At 36.1% G+C, this 14,881-nt stretch overlaps 1 protein-coding gene across 1 annotated transcript; it reads left to right on the top strand.

Moving 5' to 3' along the window:
* The first annotated feature begins 10,863 nt into the window (after positions 1 to 10,863).
* LOC149876020 (uncharacterized) lies at positions 10,864 to 14,535 on the top strand. The gene is made up of 4 exons (XM_090075868.1): positions 10,864 to 13,397; positions 13,631 to 13,696; positions 13,956 to 14,012; positions 14,170 to 14,535. The coding sequence occupies exons 1-4, from the start codon at positions 10,910 to 10,912 to the stop codon at positions 14,487 to 14,489; spliced, it is 2,931 nt and encodes a 976-aa protein (XP_089931994.1). The 5' UTR covers positions 10,864 to 10,909; the 3' UTR covers positions 14,490 to 14,535.
* Positions 14,536 to 14,881: the final 346 nt, after the last annotated feature.

The raw sequence follows: 14,881 nt of genomic DNA, 5'->3' as shown, positions 1-14,881 counted from the left end.
TACACTATTTTTACTTTGAAAAAACTTTCGAAAACTACCTTAATCGATAGAGATAGCACACGATTTTAAAAAATTGCATATAGTCATCCACTACTTCTGCAGCAAAGTAGCGAGGCTCTTTATGCACTTTTTCTCACTAGTTTGCTTATATTTACGCAAAGGAATTCATTTAATTCAATCCAAACATATATAGAAGATTATTATGTTACGATTTTTTTTTTTCTTTTATGCAGCCTAACATTTATTTCACCTACATTTTATTTTACGATTAACTTTTATATTACCTTTCCTTTTAGTGTTTTGTGTTTTGTGATGTCAAGCTACATAAGCCAAACTTTAAAGAGGAAAACTACGCTAAGCTTTCTTTGAAAAACTATTCAAAAACTACCTTAAACAAAGTAGCGAGGCTTTTTATGCACTTTTACTCTCTAACATACCTACATTTGTGCATAGGGTTTTATTAGATTCTAGTAGGTTATTACGTTGTTGTTTTTTTATGCAGTCTAACTTTAGCTTCATTCTATATTTTATTTTACGTTTATCTTATATTTTATTTTGTCTTTTTGAATTTTGTGTTTTGTGATGTCAAGCTACATAAGCTAAACTTAAAAGAGGAAAGCTACGCTAACCTTTCTTTGAAAAGCTGTTCAAAAAATACCTTAGACATAATCTAGATTTAAAAGAGAAAGACTACGCTATTTTTGCTTTGAAAAATCTTTCGAAAACTACCTTAATCGATAGAGATAGCACAGGATTTTAAAAAGTTGTATCTAGTCATCCACTTCTTTCACAGCAAAGTAGCGAGGCTTTCTATGCGCTTTTACTCTCTAACATACCTATTTTTGCGCAAAGGATTTTATTTAATTCAATTTAAACATGCATGATTATTATGTTGTTGGGTTTTTTATGCTGCCTAACTTTAGCTACATCTATTTTTCATTTTACGTTTGTCTTATATTTTATTTTATCTTTTTGTGTTCTGTGATGGTCAAGCTACATAAGCTAATGTTAAAAGAGGAAAGCTGCGCTAACCTTTCTTTGAAAAACTATTCGAAATCTATTTTTGAGATAATCTAGATTTAAAAGAGGAACACAACGCTAATATTTTGCTTTGAAAAAACTCTCGAAAACTACCTTATTCAATAGAGATAGCACACAAATTTTAAAAAATTGTATCTACTCATCCACTTCTTCTTTTTTATGGATTTTTACTCTTATTTACCCAAATTTGCGCAAAGGACTTTACTTAATTCAACTTAAACATGTCTAGTAGATTATTAAGTTGTTTGTTTTTTATGCAGCCTAACTTTAGTTTCATTTATATTTTATTTTACGTTTATCTGATACTTTATCTTGTCTTTTTGTGTGTTGTTTTGTCAAGCTACATAAGCTAAACTTAAAAGTGGAAAAGTACGCTAACCTTTCTTTGAAAATCTATTCAAAAACTGCCTTAGACATAAGCTAGATTTAAAAGAGGAAGACTACGCTATTTATGCTTTTAAAAAACTTTCGAAAAATACCTTAATCCATTGAGGTAGTGCACGAATTTACAAAGTTGTATCTAGTCATCCACTTCTTCTATAGCAAAGTAGCGAGGCTTTTTATGCACTTTTGCGTTCTAATTTATCTCTGTTTACGCATATGGTTTTTGTTTATTTCTATGTAATGATATACAAAAGAGTATTTTGTTAAAGATTATGCTGCAGGAGCTGCGTAAAAAAACTCTGGCGACCTTTCCTTAAGAAAAAAGCAACTGAAAGACATGTGCGCCTTAGAAAATTCAAATCGCGATTCACCAAATTAAAAGACGAAAAGAACGAACTTTAAAAGCTCTCACTAGACATTTGTGTTTATGATAGGCAATGCAGTTTTTGATTTTATGCAGCCTAACATTTGTTTCATCTATATCTTATTTTACGTTTATCTTATACTTTATCTTGCCTTTTTGAGTTTAGTATTTTGTGATGTCATGCTAAATAAACTATACTTTGCTAATTTTTATTTGAAAAAATATTCAAAAACTACCTGAATTATAAGCTAGATCTAAAGGAGGAAAACTACGCTAACTTTCTTTAAAAAAAATATTTAAAAACTACCTTAAACATAAGCTATATCCAAAAGAGGAAAACTATGCTAACTTTTCTTTAAAAAAATATTTAAAAACTACCTTAAACATAAGCTAGATCTAAAAGAGGAAAACTACGCTAACTTTTCTTTTGAAAAAATACTCAAAAACTACCTTAAACATAAGCTAGATCTAAAAGAGGAAAACTATGCTAACTTTTCTTTAAAAAAATATTTAAAAACTACCTTAAACATAAGCTAGATCTAAAAGAGGAAAACTACGCTAACTTTTCTTTGAAAAAATACTCAAAAAACTACCTTAAACATAAGCTAGATCTAAAAGAGGAAAACTACGCTAACATTTCTTTGAAAAAATATTCGAAAACTACCTTTAAACATGATTTAGATTTAATAGATGAAAACTACGCTAACATTTCTTTGAAAAAACATTCAAAAACTACCTTTAAACATGATTTAAATTTAAAAAAGGAAAACTACGCTAACATTTCTTTGAAAAAATATTCAAAAAGTACCTTAATCGAAAGAGATAGCACACGAAATTAAAAAGTTGCATTTAGTCATCCGTTTCTTCTTCATCAAAGTAGCGAGGCGTTTATGCACTTTTTATTCTCTAAGTTATCTCTACTTACGCAAATGGCTTTTGTTTATTTCAATGTAAAACTTTTCAAAAGAGTATTTTGTTAAAGATTATGCTGCAGGGGCTGTGTAAGAAACTCTGGTGACCTTTCTTTAAGAAAAAGCAACTAAAGTAGATGTGCGCCTAAGAAAATCCAAATTGCGATTCACTAAATTAAAAGACATATACAACAAACTTTAAAAGTGAAACTATTTTTACAAGCGTATTTGGTAAAGATGAAATGTTCTTAGTGACATTTTAACGTTACGAAAGGGATTTTCTTCTGTTCAAATATTTATTACAATTTAAAGTGTTAAATAATGTTACAGAAACGACCTAAAACGCCTGTTGTATTAATTTAAACGAACAAAATAGATAAAAAAAAAGAAAAACTATCATTAAAAAAAAAAAAGTAAAAAAAGAAAAGAAATAGAAGTTGAGGAAAAAATAAAAATAAAGAACTTCTAACAAAGAGCTGTTCTTTTATTTTTCAGATTTTAGATGCTTAATTCCTTGAATGAAAAGTTGAACTGATGACCCACTACTAAGGTTGTTCCTAGCCTTCCGTTCTCAAACTAGGCCATTCTGAGAGGCTGTTTGATTAAGTACCGTTGATAGTAGTATCGCACGTAAGAGACTTCTAAAACTCTGATTATCAATTCCTTGAATGAAGAGATGACTTCATACTCACTAACGAGGTTGTTCTTAGCCATCCGTTCTTAAACTAAGCAAAACAGTGAAGTTGTTTGATTAAGTATCACAGTTTGCTGATTTGCACATGCACCATTGCCGAAACTGTGATGCTTGGTTCCTTGATTGGATTGAAGAAGCTCATCACCATGCATTTTACAAGCTGTCCGTTGTTATGTTTTGCAATTCAGTGGTTCTGTTTTGCAATTCATTTTCTGTTTGTTTAAGTATCATCGATGGTGGTGTCGTGCATGCAAACTTTCCGAAACTCTGATGCTTGTTTTTCTTGAATGGAGAGATGAGCTTATACTTTAGGTGACTTTTAAAACTGCAGTAATTAGTGCCTCGAATGGGAGAAACGAACTCATTCTTTACAGACCAAGGTTGTTCCTGGCCATCCGTTAACATATTAGGCAACAGTACAGCGAAGCTGTTTGTTTTACAAGCTTTTGTCGTTTCGAGAAATCACTACATTAAGCATTCGATGGTGATACACGACTGATGGCCAGGTTCTGATTTTCGAATGAAAAGAAGAGTCGCATCCGACCACCGGTCGGCTTTCGACGCAAAACAGCTGTACACACTCGTCCAACGATCCAGTGACTAACTGTTGCAACGAGAAAGTTAGCTTTATTTGTCGTGCAGATTGTCCGCTTGGACGTAAAATGCTAGAAATTTGCTATCTCTCTTTGCGCCGCCCAAGAGTCATTCTGTTTCTGCGTTGCCAGCGTCTGTCGGCTAAATACAACTGTAGACTCCGCGCAAGCTTTTTCACCGCAAAAGTTGTACAGAGCCACACCGAAGGCTAAAATCGACTTTAAGGTCGAAGGTTAAAATCGACCCTAGAGGTTTGAAAACGACGTCACGAAATTTTCAAGACATCATCGAAGAAAATTACGGCGGCCAGATGCAACTCTTAGTACTAACTCTACTAATCTTAGTACGTTAAGCATTCCAGTCGAGAGATCAGACGTTTTTTCGTCACCTAAGAGACCGGCCGATGCGTTTGCGACGCTGCGGAAAGAAAGAAGATGGCAAACCACAGGGTTGTTACCGTAACAAACCTCCGTGAGTACCTCCATCTCGAGTGGCTTTTGAAGAAACGTTCGTTTTAAACTCAAAGGGATGGTTGTTAAAGCTCACAAACGCCTGGTTAACGATTTTCTAACGGCAGACACCGTGTTTACAATGGATACAGACCGATTAACTGAGCCCAAAGCGCAAGATCTATCAGAAAACTCCTCTAGGTCGATGCAACGAGACGACTAGACACGTGCGTCTAAAGGCATTTTACAATTGAAGGACGCCCCTCGTGGGCCCTTTAACCTTAACACTAAACTCCTGCTTGATATCCTCGTCCCCAGGTTTCCAAACCGTAACCCCAACCCCCTCTAATCCTAACCCCCTTACCCTCTAACTCTCCCCCCTCAAAAAAACAAAAAACATAAAAAAGCAAACAAAACGAAAAAAAAACTTGCTTCCCTCCTCACTTTTAGCTCTAGGATGCAACACCTTTTTGCCGCCCTCCGCTAGAAGGGAGTAGGGAGTAACGAAAGCTTGACATCAAAGTAGCGTTTTGTATGAGATTTGTTTGCCAAAATTTGAGCGTTTTTAAAAAAGCCAAGACTTCGTCAGAGGGGTTTCTTCTTTTCTCCTAAAGCTATCGATCGATTAAAAAGCTCAAAGCAAAGAAATTCAAAACAAAATACAAAAACGGGAAGTTTTAGTTTCTGCACCACAAGCCAAGCACTAGTTCAAACTGGAGATAATAAAAGGAAATCGAATGATCTCACTTCTCAGACCACTGAGCTGCCATTGGTCGGCAGTCTCTTGTTTGGAGACCATTGAGCTGCCATTGGTTGGCTGTTTAATCGTTGCGATTGGTCGGCAGTTTTATCGTTGGAGACCATTGAGAGATATAAAAGGAATTTTTTTTTTTGAGCACAACATTAAACGTTAAATCGTTAGATGTTGTTATAAAGGCACCATTAGAATGCGATGTCCTCAAATATTTTCCTCGATATTTTAATAAGTAAACAAAAACAAAACTAAGTCTTGCAACTGGCGAAAACTTTCAATAAGCAAACAAAGCAACAACTTTCCTTTCGAGTTTTTTACATTTTAAACAAAAGACAAACAAAGAAAAAAAAAAAACAAACAAAAACAAAAACAAAAACAAAAACAAAAAACAAAACAAAAACAAAACAGAAAAGGGAGAATGAGTGAGTCGACTGATTTCGCTCAACTGTCTTAAACGAGAAGTCATAAACGTTTGCTTGTGCCAGCAAGTTGCAAATTAAGTTGTAAATGAACTGCACCGCAAAAGCTTAACACAGTTTATTAAGCATATTAAGCCTTTGCTGACATGTTAAGACATTTTAAGCCTTTGCTATTATCATGAGGCTTTTGCTCCACGAGCCAAAAAAGTACGCTAGAGTTGACAAACTGCATCGCGGTCAAAAAGTGTAATTACGCCAACACTTTTATCCGTTTTAAGCATTTCGTTTTCGCACGAACAACAATTAAAGCAGCTCGTTGAGCTTAACGACGTTCGTATTTTTTTTCGAAGCCAAAACTTCGGCTATAAGTAGAATGAAGAGGCACTTCGAAAAACAACAAAGCTGTTCGCAGTCGATAGCAACGAGCGACAACATCTCTGCGAGTCTGGCATCAAGGTAAACAGTTTTTTTACATTTTCATTTGTTAGTGCCACTTTTGCGTACATTATGTATTCAAAAATTTGTTGCTGACGCTAGATTTTTCGTTTTCAATGAACAACAGTTGCAACCTCTAGCCGTTTGCTAAAACAGCTTGCTAGGACAACCAAATCAATCATATGTTGTGAAAATTTCTTTTTGTTCAACTGACTAAGGAAGATCGAGCGAACGCTTTTTTTTTTATAACTTGTTTGTATCATATTGCTATTAAGAAAACAGCGTTGTGTATACTAAACGTGACATAATTGGCAATTATCCGTAACTAAAAATAAGATAGAAATTACAAACTTGATACCATATTTTAATTACTCTAACAAAACTAGACGTCATCGCGTGAGAAAATAAATGTTCATAACACATAATCTATTTTTTTGTTTTTTTATTTCTTCTCTTTTTTCCTTTTAATCTCTTTTCTTTCGTCCAAAAAGCGTTTTGATTTTTGCCTCGCCACAAGCGATGAAATCGATAAAAAAACCTGCTCGGACATTCTCAATTCTCAACAACAGAAGCAATCAAAGTTCTAGCTCTCGAGCACGTGCGCCGACAGGTTGATGAAACCGTTCAAATATGCTCGATCGCTAGAATTTAAAGAAAGAAACAAGCCAGGAACAAACCAAAATAAAAAAAACAAAAACAAAAATGGACATCTTTAGAACGCTTAAATTTTATAAAATATTTTCCTCTGCGTTTTTAACCAGCTAAACTGTCGTAAAGTTTTTTCGGTGCAGTTCATTTAAAAAACTTAGTTTTCAACTTTTAAACGTTTTAGACTTCTCGTTTAAGGCAGTCGAAAGAAATGAGTCGACTCACTCTCTCTCTCCCTATTCGGTTTTGTTTTTGTTTATTTGTTTTTGTTTTTTCTTCGTTTGCCTTCGTTTGCCTTTGTTTGCTTTTGGAAAAGTTGTCGCCATGCGAGACTTAGTTTTTTTTTTTTTTTGCTCAAATTGAGCACAAGTGAGTTTCTAGTCTTGAAAGTGTGCAAAGTGTGGGCCAATCTGGTGGCTGGAGTGATGACACGTGAATGCTGGAAATTCCAGACTTTGAGCGGATTCAGCGTACATAGAAAGAAAATGTAGCATTCACGTGGGTCTCTCCTAAGCGTGCCATTGGTCGGTCTGCTGTCCTTAAGTACCCCCCTCCCCCCCCCCCCCTCAACGTCACGTTTGCTCAACTTTCTCGGTCTTTGGCGCCCAGAGAAAGCTTGAGGAAGGATAAAAAATGGCGAGGTTTCGGTACTGCGTTTTCTGTTATTCTTATTTGTTTTTGTTTGTTTGCTTGTTTGTTTGTTTGTTTGTTTGTTAATTTTTTTAATTTTTTTTTTTTTTTTGTTTGTTTCGTTCGTTTGTTTGTTTGTTTGTTTCGTTTGCTTCGTTTGTTTTGTGATGTTTTGTTTTCCCTTCTTGATGGCACAAAACAGAAGCAAACAAGACTTTCGGTTATATTCGGTTATATTCGGTTCAATAAAAGTTTGTTGGTTTCTGCACAACAACAACAACAACAACAACAACAAAAGTCCCTCTGTCCCTCAAAAGCAGTTTCTCCTCTGTCCTAAAGAAGAGCCTCTTTGTAATCGATCTTGTCTGAATGCAGCTCTCCTTTTGCCTACAGGTTTTTATTCCAACCCTTTTGTTGTTGTTAGTGCCATGTTGTTGTTATTGTTATACTCTGTAAAAGCAGTTGTTGCTGTTGTACTTGTTTGTTGTTTCTAAAGACACTGTTGTTGCTGCTGTTAGCGCTGTTAGTAATCACCCACTTGGCTTGTATTTTTGTTTCTTGTTTTTGTTTTTTGTTTTATTTATAAACACTCTCTGAGTAAGTGATGCTGTTGCTGTTGTTGTTGTTACAGTTGCAATGAGTGTTTGTTAATGTTCCCCCACTTGGCTTGTACTTTTGTTTTCTGTTTTGTTTTGTTTTTTTTTTGTTTTTGTTTTTTTTTTCTCAACACTCTCTGAGTAAGTGATGCTGTTGCTGTAGTCGTTGTTATAGTTGCAATGAGTGTTTGTTAATGTTCACCAACTTGGCTTGTTTATAATCTATTTTATTTTATCAACACTCTCTGAGTCAGTGATGGTGTTGCTGTTGCTGTTGTCGTTATTATGCTTGCAATGGGAGTTGTTACTGTTCACCCACTTTGCTTGTTTTGTTTTTATTTCTTTATTTTATCAACACCCTTTGAGCCAGTGATGCTGTTGCTGTTGTTGTTGTTATAGTTGCAATGAGTGTTGTTAATGTTCACCCACTTTGCTTGTGTTTTTGTTTTTGTTTATCAACACCCTTTGTGTCAGTGATGCTGTTGCTGTTGTTCTTATTACAGTTGCAATGAGTGTTTGTTAATGTTCACCAACTTGGCTTGTTTATAATCTATTTTGTTTTATCAACACTCTCTGAGTCAGTGATGCTGATGCTGTTGTTGTTATTGTGCTTGCAATAAGTGTTGTTAATGTTCACCCACTTTGCTTGTTTTGTTTGTGCTTTTGTTTTTGTTTATCAACACCCTTTGAGTCACTGATGCTGTTGCTGTTGGTGTTATTATAGTTGCAATGAGTGTTAATGTTCACCCACTTTGCTTGCTTTATTTGTTTGTTGCTTTTTTTTTTATCAACACCCTGCGAGTTAGTGATGCTGTTGCTGCTTTTGTCATTTTACTTGTATTTATAGTTGTTACTGTTCAGCCACTTTGCTTGTTTTTTAATCTGTTTTATTTTATCACCACTCTCTGAGTCAGTGATGATGTTGCTGATGCTGTTGTTGTTATTTTACTTGCAATGATAGCTGTTACTGTTCAGCCACTTTGCTTGTTTTGTTTGTTTGTTTGTTTGTTTTTTTTTATCAATATCCTCTGAGTAAGTGATGCTGTTGCTGTTGTTGTTGTTATAGTTGCAATGAGTGTTTGTTAATGTTCCCCCCCCCCCCCCCTTGGCTTGTACTTCTGTTTTCTGTTTTGTTTTGTTTTTGTTTTTTTTGTTGTTTTTTTTCTCAACACTCTCTGAGTAAGTGATGCTGTTGCTGTAGTCGTTGTTATAGTTGCAATGAGTGTTTGTTAATGTTCACAAACTTGGCATGTTTATAATCTATTTTATTTTATCAACACTCTCTGAGTCAGTGATGCTGATGCTGTTGTTGTTATTATGCTTGCAATAAGTGTTGTTAATGTTCACCCACTCTGCTTGTTTTGTTTGTGCCTTTGTTTTTGTTTATCAACACCCTTTGAGTCACTGATGCTGTTGCTGTTGGTGTTATTATAGTTGCAATGAGTGTTAATGTTCACCCACTTTGCTTGCTTTATTTGTTTGTTGCTTTTTTTTTTATCAACACCCTGCGAGTTAGTGATGCTGTTGCTGCTTTTGTCATTTTACTTGTATTTATAGTTGTTACTGTTTAGCCACTTTGCTTGTTTTTTAATCTGTTTTATTTTATCACCACTCTCTGAGTCAGTGATGATGTTGCTGATGCTGTTGTTGTTATTTTACTTGCAATGATAGCTGTTACTGTTCAGCCACTTTGCTTGTTTTTTTTTGTTTTTGTTTTGTTTGTTTGTTTGTTTGTTTTTTTATATATCCTCTGAGTTAGTGATGCTGTTGTTGTTATTATGCTTTCAATGAGAGCTGTTACTGTTCACCCACTTTGTTTGTTTATAATCTGTTTTATTTTATCAACACTCTCTGAGTCAGTGATGCTGATGCTGATGCTGTTGTTGTTATTATGCTTGCAGTGAGAGTTGTTACTGTTCACCCACTTTGCTTGCTTATTGTCTATTTTATTTTGTCAACACTCTCTGAGTCAGTGATGCTGATGCTGATGCTGTTGTTGTTATTATGCTTGCAATGAGAGTTGTTACTGTTCACCCAATTTGCTTGTTTTGTTTTTTTATTTGTTTTTTTGTTTGTTTTTGTTTTGCTTGTTTTTTTTTATCAATACCCTCTGAGTCAGTGATGCTGTTGCTGTTGTTGTTGTTGTTGTTATAGTTGCAATGAGTGTTTGTTAATGTTCCCCCACTTGGCTTGTACTTTTGTTTTCTTTTTTGTTATGTCAACACTCTCTGAGTCAGTGATGCTGATGCTGTTGTTATTATGCTTGCAATGAGAGTTGTTACTGTTGTAGTTATGTCTGTCATTTGTCCTTGTTAGCAAGTTCTATTTGCCCTCTCTTGCCTTTTTTCAACACAGTTTCTTTCTTTGAGTCATATGGTTGCGAGATCCTCTCAAACTCCATCTCTTTATTTATTTGTTTCTTTTTTTTTTTTTTTTTTCTCATTCTCCTTCTCATAATAGCAATCACTGCTGCCACCATGCATGTAATGCTAGTTGCTCTCATTCTTTTTCATTTGCTAGTGGAAACTTTGTTTCTTCTTGTTGCTCTCTTTTCTTTCTTTTTTCTCTTTTGCAGAGGATTCGAAAAAACACAGCTCTTCCCTGCAGTTGTAAACATTCCAGGATTCCAGGATGCAGGCAGAAGAAAAACACTCTCACTAACTGTCTTCTTTTTTTTAGCATAAACCGTTGCAAACAAACACCTGAACATGTCTTCTTCACAAGAAAACAACACTGTTGTTGCCCCTTCTCCGAACTCTAAAGCGAAAAAAAAGAAAAGAAGGCAGTCACAAGAACAGAGAGACTTAAAGCTCAAAAACAAAGTCAGGGCCGCATTAGTTGCAGCGTGTGGCTCCGTAAACAGGGTTGTACCTTTCTATGGTACCAAGAAGAGGTACGCTGTTAGCTGTCCGATGATCTCTCTTAAAAGACACTTGACTAAAAAAGATCATTCTTGGACTTTGGATGAAGCTTCCATCTTTTACTCTGCAATGGTCAGGAAGTTTCAGCATGCTCGTCTCGAACGCAAGTCCGGCTGTCCAAAACCTTACCCCTGTTTGCAATGTTGGAAGTATTACGACCGACTGGACATACACTTGAAAGAGACTCATTTCTACGATTCCAAGACGATCAAACAAAAGATTGCAGAGGCAAAGCGATACGACAACGACAAGCTCTATGTCCCTCAATTTATTCGACCTGCCTTCTTTGGTATTAAGCCAGTAGCTGAACAAGCGTCTGCATCAGGCTCTGCATCCTCTGCTCCTGGGCCTTCCTCCTCTTTTTCTTCTCCGGTTCTTTCCTCTGATCCTCTTTTAAGCTTGCCCTCATCAGTTGCTGGTTCGTCCGAGGCTCCTTCTGCAAACCACTGCACCTCTGTAGAAAACAAAGAGCTGAACACCGAATCCGTCCTAGACTCTGATTTTAATTCCTTAAAGCACTTGGTTTCCAACTCCTCCGTCTTGACAGAAGATAAGAGACTCTTGTTTCAGCTGGACAAAGATGCTTTTCACTTTTATTACCAGTCAGCAGATGAGCTCTTCAGAGATTTTGAAAAGTGGCTTGTGGTAGCCAACAACAACACTTTGTCACAAGCAAAGATCTACAAAAATGCAGTTGTTGAAATATTGACATGTTGTGACAGCACGCTGACGCTGCACCCGAACGCTCTCACCAATTCCAACGTTTTGGAGGATAGATACTTTTCCATGCACTTTAAAAACATTCAGCTCAATTCCAAGCTGAGTGAACTTGACCAAACAAAAGCCATGTCTTGTCACACGTTGTACAACCGCCTTGTCTACCTTTGTCTCCTGTTTCGTTTCAGTGAAGCCAGGAATGTCTATTTCGGACTTTCTCATGAGGCCATCCGACGTTTGCGCTGCAAGGTGGAGGAGTTACAAAAAGTGCTGAGGCCCTTTCGTTCTTTGAGGAGGAGCCTTGTGAAAAGCAAAAAATGCATCAACATCATCAATGTCAGTTTGCTGAACGAATATGGCAAGTCTGCATACGTAAGACAGTTAGTGGAATCGATTAGAAAGCCGTCTCTTACACCGACTAGAGACAATGCTGTGTCTCTACGAAACCATCTTCTGCTCTCTGTCACTGTAATTAACAGTTTAAGAAAATCTAACATTGCTCTTTTAAACATTAGAGACTACATGGCTGCTGAGAAGAGTGAGTGTGGATATTGCATTGTGCAAGAGCGCTACAAAACAGCATACAAGTACGGAGCCAAAAACATTCTAGTGCCGAACGACTTGAAAGTGTTGATCGATATTTATTTGCTGAGATACAGAGACCTTCTTGTCAACGACTCTCACTACATGGCTGCAGACACCAAGACTGTTTTGGAGTTGAGCGACTGCTACAGGCCCCTTTTTCCATCGATGAGACCCAACAAAGACGAATGTGTGACACTCGGTGCAACTAGAGTGCCTGTTTACCAGATGGGTTCCTCTGCTATCTCCTCTTGCCTGACGTCCTGCTTCAGAAAAAGCCAAGTAAACATTCCCATGAAGCGTCTTACTCCCACTTGCATTCGCGGTTCGATAGCCACTTACTTTGCCAACAACAGCAAAGAAGATCGCGAGCGGTTTGCTACACTCTACATGAAGCACAGCAGGAACACAATGGATAGCTTTTATGTGTCCCAGTGGAACGCTGCAGAGGAGTTGCGCTTTGCCCTGGGCATCGGACAGTCCTTCGGAGTCATAGAGTCTTTGACTGTTGAAAAGTCTGAGAGACCACCAAAGAAGGAGAAGGATGTGATGGACTGGCTCCAAACTAATGCAGAGGAGTACGGTTTTCATGAGGTTGAGGACATCTTTGAGGAAGATTTAGACTCCGGTTCTGACTCTGAAGAATGTGCTGCTACTTTCAGCTGTACCACAGTGGTTCCGTTTTCTCCAGCTGTAGAAAACAATGTTCCTTTAGAGGATAGCAACGACCATGCCGTAGATTTCTTGTGTGAACCTACCTCAACTCCTGTTTCGTCTGTTCCATCTGAACAAACAATCGCTGGTCCAGTTCTTGAACTATCCCCTGCTCTTGCACAACTAGTTCCTAACGAACAAGCTGTTTGTATGGATGTAGATCAGACTCTAGCTGTTCCTGTTGGCACAGCTTGTTCTCCTCTTGCATTAACATTATTTCCTGATGAACCGGATTTTATTGAACACCATGCAAAACTTTCTCCAGTTTACTTTAATGAGCAAGTGGTTGCCAAACCTGTTTCTGCTTCTCCTTCTCAGCAAGTCGCTTTCTGTCCTTCAAAAGAGGTCTTTTCTGTTCCTCTGACTCCTAGCCTTGTTGCTTTTCAGCAAACATTGGCCAAACCCAGTTTGTTTCTTTCATCTGATCCAGTTTCAGCTGTTCCTGTCCAACAGGCTGGTACTGTTCTTGCAAAGCAGCTCTCACCTTATGCTGTTCAATCTGTTGGTAGCCTATTTAGCCAAAGTCTTGCCTCTACATCCAGAGGTAAATTCTTTTTGATTTTTGATTTTTGATTTTTATGCAAATCTCAACACGCTTTCAAAAAATGAAAATGCCCAAATCAACTCCTTGCTCTATTGTTATTGTTAGAGCTGTAAAAAAAACAAAACAAAACAAAAAAACAACACAGAAGTGTGTATGTATTTGTTGCAGGACTAATTCTGTGATTGCTTAAATGTTTATACAAGTGAATGATACTAAAACTGATTATGTTTTAGAAGTAAAAGATCCAAGAAGAAAAAAAATCAAGTTGGAAATGCCATCTTTCACTCAAGAACTCATCGGTAATGTAAAACCTAATTTATACAAAGATATATAAACACAAACCTCTTCTTGCACAATTTCAGATGGTTAACTGTTAACAAAAACTAGCCATCATTGCTAAGTGCACTTTTAGAAAGTTGTGTCTACCCGATTTCTAATGATGAAGTTAGAAACATCACCGTTAGAAATCATGCACAGCTTGTTATCATCTCTAACACTTAGAAACTGTTGATGGTTTTTATGAATTAGAAAAATGAACATGGTTTTATTTTATTTCAGGATCAACTCAGCCAAGAACAAAGGAAAACAAAGCAGAAGTTAGCCAATGCCATTTAGGTAATCTTTCAAAAACCAGTTATTGCTATCAGTGCAAACAATAAGGTCAACAAAAAAAAATAAATAAAAAAACAGAATAAATCTTGTCTTACTTCAGAACCAAATGAATATTTGATTTAATCACTTTGTGTTATGACTTGAGTTTGTAAAATTTTAGATGAAATAGTTGAAGAGCTGAATGCTTGCCCTGGCCACAACGAATGGTTCAACACCAGAAGTTTTCCACGATGTGCAGCTTTGGTGTTGGCATACATCTTGCAAGACGTGTTTACAGATGTAAGCTCAAGTTGCTCGTACAAAGATTACCTTGGCATCTTGGCAAATCATAGCAGTGACAAGCTCATTCATGTCTTGCAAAAGTACTCCTACCAAAGCCATATTAAAGACAAAATTAAAAACATGAAGCTAAAAATTCAAAAAGAGGGTAGTTTAGAAAAGTTTGTTCAATATGGCAATATCGTGAAACCATTTATGTAGTTTAGATAAGTTTGTTCAGTTTGGCAATAAAGATGGGCCTTTTGTGTAGTTTGTTTTATCTATGCTTTTGCAAATATTTTTATCTGTTTCGCTAAAGACATAATAAACAAGAAGTTCTGTTAAACTGTTCTCACATTTCTTATTTAAAGATAGTTCAAACTTTTTTTTATCTTTAAAAAAAAAAAAAAGAAGTCGTTTTGTTATTCTGTGAAAACTTTTAATAGAGTTGCATTTAGAATTACTTCTGATGTTTTTAAGAGTTTGTTAAAAAGCAAAATAATATTTCCTGTGATGTTAAACTGCATAAGTGAAATTTAAAAAAGGAAAACTGCTCCAACCATTTTTCGGAAAAAGAAATCAAAAAGTTCCTTATTTTAAAAGATCTAGACATC

Source organism: Hydra viridissima, unplaced genomic scaffold, assembly GCF_058129835.1.
Source record: "Hydra viridissima isolate aposymbiotic clone 2 unplaced genomic scaffold, HvirCarnegie_v1 scaffold_57, whole genome shotgun sequence".
NCBI lineage: Eukaryota > Metazoa > Cnidaria > Hydrozoa > Anthoathecata > Hydridae > Hydra > Hydra viridissima.
Note: the sequence above shows the minus strand (reverse complement) of the source record. Positions and strands in the feature narration are given on the sequence as shown.